Source organism: Excalfactoria chinensis, chromosome 5 (assembly GCF_039878825.1).
Source record: "Excalfactoria chinensis isolate bCotChi1 chromosome 5, bCotChi1.hap2, whole genome shotgun sequence".
Classification (NCBI taxonomy): domain Eukaryota; kingdom Metazoa; phylum Chordata; class Aves; order Galliformes; family Phasianidae; genus Excalfactoria; species Excalfactoria chinensis.
In genome coordinates, this window is record NC_092829.1 from 50,020,524 (window position 1) to 50,034,432 (window position 13,909).

Below are 13,909 nucleotides of genomic sequence, written 5' to 3' on the forward strand. Positions count from 1 at the left end.
GAATTTGGACCCTCAAGGAGTCAGGCATTTGCACTGATAAGTTGCAGCCATGACTTATGAGAAAGAGAGATACATGTTAGTTCTGCTTAATCCAACATCAGGAAGAGCACAAGGTGAATTCTGATGCCAGTTTCTATCTTGCTGCTCTTTTAGTACACCGTGCAGAATTTAAAACAAGGAGTTAATTTGGAGGTACATGGCATTAGCTTAAGCGATGCCATCCTTTCTGCTTATATGTTGAGTGTGAGAGAGAGGTGCAACTGGAAACTAAACTCTGTCTTCGGTGTGGTGTTCAGGAATGGGACCTTATGCTATATGGGGCTGACTAACAGCTCTAAGTGCCAGAGCTCTAGTGCCTTCACATATGCTTCTTCAGGCTATGGACTGGACCAGCATGGCTGCACAGCAGCCAGAATCACCACTGCTGGATTAAAGACCCATATCTTTAAGAGGGAGAAATTCTGCACTGATGACTGACCCTTCTGTGACCAAAGTTAGGCCAGAAGTAACTGCAAGTAAAAATCTTACAACTCTGTGCCAGTCTTGCCTACTGTCACTGAAATTAACTGAAAAGGAGTATGGTTTATTGGGAAGGTGGGATTATGGTAGTAACATCTAAACCTAGAACTTACCGTGAGACTCTGAATGGGCTTGAAGACTTAAGCTACCTTTAGGCTATTTTAACATTGGCTATTTAGGCTAAGCTGACTGCGCTCTTTGGAAAATGGCTGGACAAACACCGGTGCTCTAAAAGACAACACACTCCACCATGATTAGGATTCTGTCTTAGGATGTCGTGGACCACCTCTTCATGAAATCAAGTGTGTGCCTTAGATAAACCACTTGATAAAGTGACTGCTCATTAACGGTGCTTTGTAGCACAGAAAATGCGGGCAGTATTCCCAATCCTGTATCTCGTATTCTAACAGAAAGAAAACATAAGAGTTAAGTCTCTTAGAGTTTCAGCCTAGTGTGCAAGACTTGGAGTTATTAAGTTAGTACTGGACACTGTCTGCTTGTTATTTGGTTCAGAGTACTTAGGATTTGAAAATCACTATTGAAGTGTACCTGCACCAGTACTGTGCACAATCCAAAGATCCCCACTGCTAGTAAGTTTTCCTGGAGCCATATTTTCACTGTTTCGTAGCAAGGCTGGAATAAAAGAGAATATGTTATTAGCCATAAACACACTGCTGTACTCCCCTGGGAATATACAGACGGGAAAAAGCCAGATCACACAAAGCTGCTGGGTACCCTGCTTCCTCATGGCAGTATTGGAGCAAATGCAGTGCAGTTCTGGTTTAAAGCTTGAGCATGGAGCAATGACTGTAATGCTACCTCCGAACCACTGCACAAGCACTGTTCCAGACAGACTGGGCCAGTAATTAAAAATAAGCAAGCACTGGATTTGGGGCACCTTTGCCTTCTAAAATCCAACTAAAAGCAGTTTTGCAATGAGCCTTTCATTTATTTTCCTCCATGTTTCAGGAAAAGTTTACCATGTAACATATATAATAAAAACACATGTGTACATGCACACATATTTACATTCTATATGTATCTGTATATATGTGTGCAATAAACATTATATTATACCTAAATAAAGTGAGAGCTGTTCAATAGCTTCTCCTGTTGCACATGGGCTGACTTCTTTCATTTTCCATCACTTTAAATTGCATTATGAGTGTTCCTCTGTTGTTTTATTTCTGCTTTGAATTCTGTAACAGCTCCAAACTCACGTTTGTGGCCTGGTCTGGTGGGATGGGAATTGGCCTAAGTGATACCCTTCTTTAAATACCATGCTCTTCCTCTGTAAGACAACCAGAAGTTGTGCCCCATGTCCTGTAAATGTACCTGGGCAAGAGTGTTCTGTCCTCAGTGGATTTCATGGCATGCATCAAGGACTAAAGCCTACCCAATTTGTGGTTACAGCCTGGATAACCTGCACTCATCGCCTTGGTACCCTGAATAAAATGCAGTAAGAACTTTTAAGTCCTTAAATTGAGAATTTGACTTGGAGCCACGTTTGGTCGCAGCTCAACCTCTACCACTGTCAATCCACATGCACGAAATCCCACTGAAAAACAGCCAAGATGCTTTGTACTTTCTTTGCAAACCACTGGAGCTAGCAAATCTCCATTTCAATTCCACTGCATCAACTGGCCCTTCCCCACACCCCCAGGCTCACCTGCTCACCTTGCCTCATGACTGCTTAGGCCACACAAAGCTACTGCTATGGCAGTGCTGCTCACAGCTTGCACTAGGTGTGTGGGCAACCATTTGCCTTCAACTTAATCCAGCAGGTGGACAGGAGCAAAGACAGTCCTTTCATTTTTCAGCTTAGTCTAGCTAGGCTGTGCTCCCAATCAGTGAAAATATTCATCTGCAACATGAAACAACAGCTAAGAAAGCCTTCCGCTCCCCCTAAAAGTATTTAAATGGATGGCTTCATCGGAGGTGAAAAGTCATGGCTCAACACAAGCCTTCCCACCAAGATCAAGGTTACATCGCTGCCTTATCACCTGCATTACTCTGCAGTCGGCTGCCTGCCTGCCTGCCCTTTGCACGGATGCTTCTGAGCTCCTGGGGATCCACTCACCGCTTTCCACCAGGTCCCTGGGGAATGGAGCCCACAGTTCTCACTGAATTCCAGGCAGCAGGAGTCTGGCACCCGGGTTGTGTTGTACACCTCAAACCAGTCGGTGTAGTTGGAGACTCCACAGCATCTGAACTGGAAAAAGAACCAAGGCAATACTGTAAAGGATGATCTGTCATTGGTGTCTGCTTGTTCTGAGGCAATGGAAAAGTCTTCGATGCCTCTTGTTGGATACAAACTGGACCTCATTCAGTGCACTGAATTACTTGATTATGCCAAGCAAGGGCTTGAAATTTTAAAGAAATGTAGTGTTTTCTCAGCTTTACCTACAGAGACCAGCATAGCTAATGGGGAGACAAGAAGCAAAGGTCCTACTTGCAGTGGCTGGATGCTGCAGGAGCTGGAGCAGGAAAATATTTAGGACACAGATACAGCATCCGGAGGTAAAGGCAGTGTGATCTGTACTGCATACTACTTCTAAAATCTTGATTTAAAGTTAATGAGGCAAACTTCTCTCTGCTGATCATCTCTGAAAGACTTTGTGGCTCAGTACAAGATTTGTTTCCAACTCTTCTCTCTGGTTGCAGCTCCTTAATGTCACTATTTGGTATTGCTCAGTAATGGGACTTCAGGAGTTCACGGAGTGATGCAGTGCACAATGACCACATCAGTGCTAAATCGCCAGGTTTGTTACATTTGCGTGGTGGGATGCAAGTGTAGGAAATGTACGTAACAGCACAGGGAATGGCTCTGTGACCATCTTCCCCTGCGGGAACTGTGATGTGCCTGTGATAAAAACAAGAGGGGATCATTAGCATGTAGATGTATACACCATCTGCCACTCCTGTGCTAACTCAGATGTAGGAACTTGTAGGTACTGAGGCACTTCAGCACTTGCTTTAATGAGTGAAACAAGGCAGCCTGCATGGCTTTACAGGCATGGGGCTGCAGAGCTGTTGCTTATGGGCAGTACTTCACACTTTTCCAAGGCTATACCAGCAACCTATTTGGCCCTGAATCAACTTGCCAAGGTCTTCTTTTAAAACCTGATGGTATATGAGCCCATCCACTATTTTTCACTTCCAGACACAACATGCGCCTCATGTTTCTAATAAATCATCACCACGCCAACTTCTGCATCACCAGGACTTAGGGACCTAATTCAGACCCCGGTATCTACATGGTCCCACAGAGAGTTTTCCTTCCAAAATAATGGGGTTTGTGAGCAAGGAAGGCTGCATGGATCGGTCGCTGCACGCGAACCAGAGCTGCCATTCAAGACCAATAGAGGGCAGAGGTGTCACACGCTGCCTTGCTTACAGAACGAGGCCTGCAATACAGCTGTCTCAGTGCTCACAGTGCTGGTTGTTTTTGCAGCCAAAGAAACAAAATTCAGACTTTGCTCCCAAAGTAGCCCTTCCCTACGATTCTGCTCAGAATTCTGATCCGGTCCGTGGCAGCAGTCGATCCTGAGCTTGTGCACCCTGAAATGAAACATTCGCAAGCTGCATTTTCTACATGACTCAAAAGGGAAAAGAAAAAGTTTGCAAGGCAGCAATTCACGAGCAAGAAGTCCCAAAAGCAGATAGGAGCAGTGTGGAACACAAGCCACATGTTTGAAGAGTGAGGGTTTATCTGGAAATCTTACAAGAAGGTCTCACAGGCTGTCATCATTTGCTATCAATCAGCTCCTCGGAGAGATGGAAGTGACAGACAGTTTGTCTTTCAAGCAAGCCTTGAAAATGTGGCTCATACGTGATGCAGAGAGTGACACAGAAAGGTCTGAGGCATCTGAGTGACGTTCTGGACAAACACAAGTGACACGAATTTGCACGGATCGGAACTGAACTCCTCCACATAACTTGGCATGGATGAAGGTGTCAAAGTCTGACAGGTTAAGGTAATGAAGTGTAGGTTTTATAGTCTTGCAGCTGAGCTGAAGGAGTTGAAAACAACTGTTTCTATGGGGCTTGCAAAGCAGACTGCGGCAAGGTCTAGGACTGGGATTCCTAACAGCATCAAACTCTCCAGTAAGCCAAAAGGTTGAAATAAGAGGGGCAGAGAGAAATCTGGTCTAGTCTTAGTCACCCATTCCATGCCAGTGCAGGTCCTCCGTGTAGTATATAAAAGCAGAGGATTAAATACTGCTATTTAGCTGTCTCTGCTGACAGATAAGACAGTCCCAGCAAGAGGAGAAAGGGCTAAGAAGAGATGAAGGGTGAGAAACAAAATGAAGTTGCACAAGGGTTGTGGGACTGGAAGAAATAATGATAACATGTGAAAGGAGATGCCGTGCCCTTGGAAAACAAAGAAAGGATGAGCGATGGAATTAAGCAGTGGCTCACACAGAATCCTAAAGCAGAGGACTAACACCAAAGACACTGGAAAACATACAGGCAAGCAAGCACTATGCAGTAAAGACCAGGTCAGGTGAACAGTATCTGCAAGGAGCAGAGGCACTGACCCATGGCAGTAGGTCAATCAAGAGGCAAGAACAAGGAAACAAGCCGCAGTGGGCTTGAGTGGGTCACCAGTTCATTTCCAGATCAAAGCCTAAAAGACACTTGCAAACCATTTGTGCTTCTATTGGTGAATCTAGACAGAGACACTTCAACAAGGGGCAATTTTCAGCAAATGTCAGATACTGTCTTGAAAACAGCAGTAACTTCAGGACGCCTCAACTCGGGCACCTCAGATCACTTGATGCTAAGGCTTGTAGCTGTGATAGAGCATGCCTAATTAGATGTAATGGTGCACACCTGCATGAACAAATGCAGGTACTTACAGCACAAGATGACAGTCAAGTAGGACACATGCACACTACACACTCTGAAACGCGCAAAGAGCTTTGTCAAATGCCTCTGTGTCTCCAGCCTCCTACTGCTGAACGTTTCCAGGAATACTGATGAAACACTGCTGTTTGTTTCACATGTTTCACGTGGGAGGTTCTTTCTCTTGAGATATCAAACCAGTTCTTTTTTCCCTCCCTTTTAAAGAAGCATTGATCACTCTCTTGTATTGATTCAGGGGGGCTCTGAAGTGGCTCGCTGGTTCCCAAGCACTCAGGACACACGGAGCTGCTCAGCCCAATTTGCTGCTGCAGTGTTTTTCCCAGCCAAACTGCATCCAGTGGCACTCCGGTCTCTGAGCTGCTCTTATGGCATGCAGTGCTGTGTGCAGATAGCTTTATTTTTGAGTTAATCAGCAATAACTGCTTGGGATTCCTAGGGCCAGGAATGAATGTCAAACACAACATTTCTATCTCACTGCAGCGGAAATATAAATAAACAGATTACTGTATGGATTTTACTGTACTGGCCCCTACCTATGGCAGGGGCTTGGAGCTTGATGATTCCTGAGGTCCCTTCCGACCCAAGCCATTCTATGATTCTATGCAATACTAAATAGACCTTTTTTCTTTCTTTTTTTTTCTTTCTTTCTCTTTTTTTTTCCTACCAATATCTCAGAAGAGCAGACAGGTTGGGACAGGGTTTTTAAAATGAATGAATAAACTTGACCGTGCAGACACCCAGCCCCTGCCTCGGTCTGGTTTTAGCAATTACTAATTGGTTTTGTGAACGTGACAGAGCAGGAGGGACAGGGTAGAGTGCCCTTTCCCTCCATCACTGTAGAAAGTAATGAGAAAGATAATTACAGTTTGAAATCATATAATGTTTAATGGATTTCTGGGATTACTTCAGCTGTTATGCCACAGTATGTTTTGATCTCACAGGGTGGAGGGAGATTTTGCTCTCAGTTACAGTGGCCTAAGCAGACATGAAAGGCATCACACAGCAATAAGAGTGAGCTGTATTTGCTCACTTTGGTGAAGCTAATGCTTTTCCTACACGCTCCTCAAATTACTGCCTGGTTAGTTAAAAGGAGAACCGTTCCAATATTGATCACAAAATTGTTGGGATGAAACAACACTTTAAAAATTAATGTCGGTTTCTCATTTCCTAATGATCTCCACCTGGAACTTCACCTAGTCCTGGCTAGTGAGGAACATAATGCAGGTCAGCGTAAGTTACATCCTAAACTATCTAAATCTTAGTTATGGTTTAAAAAAAACCCACATGCTTTTGTGGCCTTCAGTCACGATGTGCAGAAGTCACCTGCTCATTCATCAGATTCTTTTACGGCTTGAAATTCCACTGAGAAAGGCAGTGAGTTTGGCAAGCTGGAGGTATTAAAAAGAAATCAATACGGTGTTCCAATTTGAAACAGCTCCCTGACCAAAAGGCTGAACAGCACTACAGAATGAAACTAGAGCTCTAACATGCACTGCATGTGTGCAGGGGAGTCCCACTCCTTCACTGGTACTCAGAACAGAGCCAAACCAGTAGTCCTCCTTGCACTGGAGTCTGTGGGACCTCACTTTCTTTTTTCCCAGTTCCTTAAGATCTGCATCATTCAGTTAAAAAGGGAAAACAGTTCCTTAAAGCACAAAGGCTTCAATGAAGGAAGGCCTCCAAAAGTGGGGAAACAACAGGTATCCAGAACTCGGAAGAACGACAAGAATCACTGTTCACAAGTGCCTGTGTTTGCACCAGACAGCCATACTCTCGAGCTGTGATCAGCCATTCCCACAAAAACCAAATGCCACCTGCTCCACTTGGTTCCCCTTCTCTATGGGGAAGGTGCCATACGCAGGAGGGAATGGTCTTTAAGCTACCAGGTGGATGCTTGAAGAAGTTAAGGCTCGCTGTGGCTGAGTGCTTTCACCACAGTGCTGTCCTTCTGCTCAAACTCCAAACTATAACTTTGCAAAGAAAGGAGTGTTAGTGTGGAGGAGAGGGCAAAGGAGGAGCACGGGGTTCTGCTACTGTCATGTTTTATTTAACTTTTTTTCCTGACACTCCTGCATGTGATGCTGTCCACATACACACACACAGCCCATAGCTCAACCTGTGACTGATGTCTACTGGGTCCATGAAAAGAATCTGTGCTGAGACATTCCCCTGCATGGCAACACAATTAGTTCTAGTGTGGGGTTTTGGAGAGCTGTCTTTCAGGAGCCAGAATGAAAACTGCACTTCTGGGCTGGGACCTTCCCTTCCTGAAGTCCCCTGTATGCTCCTAATCCTCCTATCAGTGATTACACTCTACTGATTAGCAGTGTAAGAGGTACCGATTACTACTGAACACAAAAAATAATACTTGGCATTTACATAGTGCTATTCAAGTGTAAAGTGCTTTACATAATTAACCATGCTGGGATTGCCTTCACTGCACCACTGGAATAGTCTATTCCAAAATACTTTAGAAAGATGCACGTGAATAACTACCACGCAAAGCAGTAAATGCAGATCTCTGGGATCATTTTGCTTTTGTCCTCAGCCCCCAGTGCTGGGAGCATGCTGACTTCAACACTACATCAAGACAGTGCATGGGAATTTCAAAGTTGCCATGTTAGGAAAGAGTGATGTACCACAGCTACTGACGGCACTTCCCTGTTACCTTCTGGGCTCCCAAAAACTAGCTGACATCTGAAACTCAGAAGACCAGCTTTTACACACTAATAGCTTTCAAGGCCAAAGGAACCATTAGAATGATCTAGCATCATCTGTAGCAATACATACAACACAGACTATCAAGCCCAGCCTTGTCACTCAACAAGACCATTTCTTTTAGAAAAAGACCCAGTACACAGCTCAGAGGAGGATCCAGCATCCTGCTGCACAATGACATCTTACCATCAATTATTTCTATTGTACTGTTTTAGCTCTCAGATCAATAGCAGCATCTTCTGCTTTCAATAACCATTTCCCTTCCTGCTCTCTGTAAGGACTGCAAGCACATCTCTACTTCACCTTTTGCTGGTTAAAGAAAGCTTTTTGAATTTCTCGCCACAAAGTGAATGTCTGAAGTTCTGATTATTCTGGTGCAACTTTGCTGAATTCCTGTTCAGTTTGTGAACATCTTGAACAGAACTTGGGTAGGAGAACTAGGCACGCCCATATATACTGATACACTTATCTGACAGAAAGGAAGCAGGAGCATGGGTTTTATGTCCCTTAAATCCTCCATATAATTACTTTCCCCCCCGCATTATACACAAACTATTAACACCTGTTGATGTATTAATATTTACTTCAAATTTACTGTACTAATATTTCCTTCAAATATCTTAGTAAATTTTACTACATAATAAAGTTAGGAGTAGAGCTGCTGTATCTTGTTTGAAACAAGTAATTACATTAAACATTTCCTCTGCACTTCATACAGTTGGCCTGGCCCTTTAAAACATATTTCTTTTAGCAGCAGAGTAGACCTTCTCCTATCCAGTCATAGTATTGGAAAAGAAAAATCAAGTTTCGTGAAATGCTGAGTCCCCTTAACAAAGGAACCGTCCACATACCATTGCTAGGATGCAGGATGGGTAAGCTGGCTTGCTGGACATGAGCTGTTTTAAGAATTTCATACATAGCCTCTCTGCTGCACTCAATGCAGCCGGGACACTCAGCCCCAGAGATCCCAAAGATGCACACATGAACAAACCAATGCCTTCCTTCTGGTAGTGACCCTGAACATTCAACCTCCCAAACCCTTCCTTGGCTGACTGCAGACTCCTGTTATCTGATATTGGACAGAAGAGCACCTGTGAAACTTCAGCACCATCAGACTGAAAGATGTGCAGATAGATTCCCATCTATCACCTTAAGTAATTCATATCACCTTGGAAGGATGGGCAGAGGTTGTTTAAGACATCAGAGGCAAAACTGAACCCTGAGTGTCTGTACTGTGCTAGCACCGCTGGAAGGAGAAGCTCTGAGAAAGCTACATGAGATTTTCAGAGAGAAACAAAGGCAGCACAAGTGCTTCTTCCTAAAGCTGAAGAAAAGTTGAAGCACGTTCTTCATTCAAGGAGGATTGCTCAGATCAGAAAGATCATACCCACAAGCAATAACTGCATCAAATATGAAAAGAGAAGGACAGAGCTAATAAACCTGGACTGTAAGTGATGGCATTTCCTCAGCAAGCTGGACAAGGGCAAAAGGAAAAAGGCAGCTATGGAGTTGAGCTTTGCCTTGTGAGACAAACACTGGCAGAGTGTTGTCAGAGAATTGGAAGGATGTGACAGCAGTGGTAACACAGCAAAAAGTGTTCCCAGCCCATCTGTGATGGAGAGTGACTGAACTCTGCGGGGAAAAAAATGCACTGACTGTAGGAGGAGGTTGCAAACACTATGGACAGTTTCCATTTTCTGCAATAGCTATAAAAGGAGACAAGGCAGAAATGTATTGCATTCAAGGTGTTTGTTATCATGCTATCACTGCTCACTCCAATATCAGTTATCACTTTGACTTTAATGAGAAGAGTTCCTGTTTGACCCTCCACTCTACTCTCCGCACAGCAATCAAAGTGGTATTTAGGTGTCAACACATTATAAATATTTAACAGAAATAAGCTATCCTGACAAATGAGAAATAAACAAAATCAACATTTGCAACAGAGAGCATTTTAGTTCCTAATGTGCTCACTGGATAGGAGAAAGAGGTTGGTGTGGGATCTAGGGGTTTAATTAGGTTCAAACTCAGAATATGCTGTTTCAGAACCCAGAGGGTAAAGAGGAAGGGAAAATAAATAAATAAATCAGACTTACATCTGTTTGAATGATGCTCCACGCATTAGTTAGGCCGATATTTCCATCTGTCCCATACAAATGAAGCCCTTTCTTCAGATCCCGCTGAGCATACTTGTCAATCTGAAACAACAAAAGACACAAAAACTCAACATTTGCTGAGTACAACATTTCAAAATCAAAGTGCAGGGATGGAGATATCAGAACACAGCCAGATACTGAAGCAAACAAAAAGTTAGCTGGCCTTTCTCCTGTATAACTCGTATCTATTACAGGTATCTGAGTTTTGTAGGGAACATGAGGAACACCTATTCAAAGTTAATGCTCACGCTTTCTACTGCAGACCTCCAGAACACCTTTTCCCTTCTCATTTAATCACCAAGTTGCAATAGAGAGGAAGTAAATAATAAATGGATATTCACAGTTTAACCTGATGTTTCCGCTGGAAATGAAAAGCATTGAGTAGCGCTACTCATATACGCTCATACATTCCCCTTCCCCACTCCATTGGGTGCTTCCCAGTGCTGCTGGTCTGATGGACAGCAGAGGTACGGCAGGAATGAGAGGCAGACCTGTTCCTTCTCTATCAGTCCGCTGTAAATTCAACTGACTAATACGGTGCCACTCAGATCTTTTTGCTGCAACAGTGAAAATAATAAAATAAATGGACTGTTTGCTTCATGGGGGCAATGTAAGTTAATGCACACTCCTCTTTCATATCAGAAAACAGACACATAAGGGATTCCTTACTGAATGCCCCTCAGACATCAGCTGCTTCAGTTGAGGGCATCTAAAATGAAACCAATGCTAGCTTGGAGTTAACAGAGGGCATAAAGCTATTTTTCTTCTATAACACACTAAGATTTTCCATTGATGTTCTTTGGTCAGAATTTGTTTTGTTTGCTCCAGGAAAAAGAAGTGGATGCAAAGCAGTTCCCACAGCACAGAACAGGAATTCTGAACCCTTTTTATTATTATGGGGGTAAACGTAATATTACTCAACTGAGAGGGTAAATGTAAAGTTACTCAACAACATGACCCTACAACAAACTGTGGCCTCAAAAGGTCATCACATCCAAAAAATCTCTGCTTCTATGTGCACAGGTTCTGCTTGGTGTCTCCAGTTCTTTCACTCTGTTCCTACAAGTTAACTGCAACCAAGATGAGCCACCAATAAAATACAGCTTTAGGACAGTACACGAAAAAGCTACCTCTTATTCTCAATACCCTGATAGTCTCATGGATGACCATCTTGTACATTAGGTGCTGTGCTACAACTCAATTCACTGTGTAAGCTGCTTCTGATATTATGCAGAGGTTATACACAGTCACTGGAATGTCAATTAGAAGAGAAAACTAAAGCTGAGAGCTATCATTAAGCTTGAGGTTAGTTGAGAAAATTACAGGCAATAAATGATAAGCTTATATGCGCCTGAGATTCCAAGTCTTCATTTAAGAATGAGACTGAACTGAGTTTCAGCTCTTCATATACCCTCAGTGTACATCCCTGTGCCTTGACTGGACCTGGTCTCAAGCAGAACCATCAGTTAGGATGGTTCGAGAGAAGCTTGGAAATGTAGTTAGTGTCCTACAGAGGTACTGAGATAAACTGATTGTTGAAAAACTAATTCAGAAAGAGACAGGTGAAGAGGAACAGCATGGCTGAGGGCAGATATCTGGCTATTAGATTTAGTGCCTTGAAGACAAAAAAGAAAGGTCTACTTGGAATATTAATTTATCACACTTAACAAGATCTGCCCTGCAAAGTCAGGGAGCTGCACATCAGCCCACTCTTCCCATCACCACTAATCTGGAAGAAGGGGGAAGAGGTCAAATGAAATAGTGATGTTCGTCTGAAATCTAAGTGGCATGTTACCAGAAGGATGCAATACATGCAGCTTGCATTTCTATGCTCAAATTTTGCTTGGCAAACCAATGCGGTGCCTCAGCATGGTTATCCTTTTACCTGGGCTCACAGGCTGCCATCATTAAGGCAATCTTCATGCCCTGTTTGAGATCAATAATGTTTAATAACTTACAATCAGCATCTGTAAAGTACTTCAGGATCAAAAGCAATGTTTTGTTAGTTGCGTGTGCTTTAGCATGCTCTCAGCAGATTGCCTCTACATGCATTCCTGCTCTTCCTTTCTACCTCCAGAAGACTCACTAATCAGCAACCTGCAGAGACAAAGAAAACCCTCTCTTCCTCATAAAACTAACCACTTTTCCTGGCACAAAGAGCGCTCACAGTATAAAATTCTTGCATAACTAGTAACAGCTTTCCATATTTCAGAAACTGAGCAGAACGCTACTCAAGAAAACATGTATTTCAAGACCAGTTCCCTTGCTGGTATTTCAAAGCAACAGCATCAAGTCCCTCAGCAGCAATTTGTGAGCACTGTATGGCCCACTATTATTATTTGTCAGTTTAGAAATAAGTGCTTGTTTGAATCTTGTTTAGAAGAGGATACGAGTGTTTTATAATCCCACACTACACGTGTGTCTCATTTCCTCCCTCAGCTCCAGGCAGTCCTCAACTGGTTGCAGCTTCAAAGGAGACAGGCATACAGATATTGTGAAACAGCACCCTCCAGATCTCTTCCCTTTCTTATTCCATGTCCACTGACATGGGGAGCTCTCCGAAAGTCTTGCAGTTTAATGTATATATACACACATAAATATACATAGCTTTGTGTCTGAGTGACTATAAATGTATCGTTTTACACAGTTCTTGACAATTGTTTCTAACTGGTCTTCTAACCAACCTTCTCTGAATGCACCACAGAGCACATTCTCTGAACAGCAGCTGATTAAAAACCTTTCTCAAAGAGCTGCTCCTCAAAGCATTCCCACTCTCCTGTTTGCTTATGCTAGGGTCAGAAGGTTGTTCAGCATCACCTGAAGCCTTCCACCCTGCCAAGCCAATGAGGCCGTGCCATAACTCTTCCAGCTATCAGCATGGTCAGCTTGCAGGGATGAATTCTGCACCTCTCTGACTACAGTGAGGATCCAGAAAAAGTTAAAAGGTAAAAGTTTTGACCTGCAAAAGCTTTTACAGATGCTGATGTTTCTACAAGACAATAAAAAACTGCCAGAACTGATCTGAAGATGCAACAAATTTGATACAGTCAGAAAATGGATGTGAGAGCACAGAGCCCTGGCCATAACTTTGTGCAGCACAACAGGGGCTGAGCTCTTAAGCATCAGAAGGAAGGGAATTGGGTCTCAGCCTTTAGTCCCTTATCATTTGTGTTTCCAGCAGGGGTATCAGCATGAAATACCACACCATTTATGCCTCCTCTGCTTCCAGCCAGCTACACAAAGCCCTTTTCTCTTAATGCATATACATCAACTGGCCAGTCTTTATACCAGCAGATTTGGACTTCTAAGAGCAAACATATTAAACAGGACCCCTACTTTTATTCAAGTTACATCTCACACAATGTTCACACGTGCTTCTCCTATTAAAAGCACATTAGCCTTTTCTTGAATAACCTGCCTATGAAGTTATAAGATGGATGTTTTTTCTTACCTAATTAAAATGCTGCTTGAAGTCCCAGACACGAGTCCTACTGGTTTTGACCAGAGAGGGTTAAGCAAAACTCAACACCTACTTCTACAACATGGCTGACAAATACTCCTCCAGATAATTACATTTCCTGTTAGCCTAGACTTTGTTTGCTCCACCAAATATTTTAATAGCAGGAACTTTCAAATATATCTTTACA

The 13,909-nt window shown here is 43.1% G+C and overlaps 1 protein-coding gene across 13 annotated transcripts in view; it reads right to left on the reverse strand.

Annotated features, from left to right (window-relative positions):
• Window positions 1-13,909, reverse strand: part of TSPAN4 (tetraspanin 4) — a 378,614-nt gene that overhangs the window by 2,745 nt on the left and 361,960 nt on the right. For all 13 annotated transcript variants that reach the window (XM_072339188.1, XM_072339195.1, XM_072339186.1 and 10 more), the window contains 3 exons: window positions 10,203-10,304; window positions 2,600-2,731; window positions 1,069-1,152 (listed from right to left, as the gene is read on the reverse strand). In XM_072339188.1, the coding sequence (XP_072195289.1) occupies window positions 1,069-1,152; window positions 2,600-2,731; window positions 10,203-10,304 (318 nt within the window). The remainder of the gene's footprint in view (window positions 1-1,068; window positions 1,153-2,599; window positions 2,732-10,202; window positions 10,305-13,909) is intronic.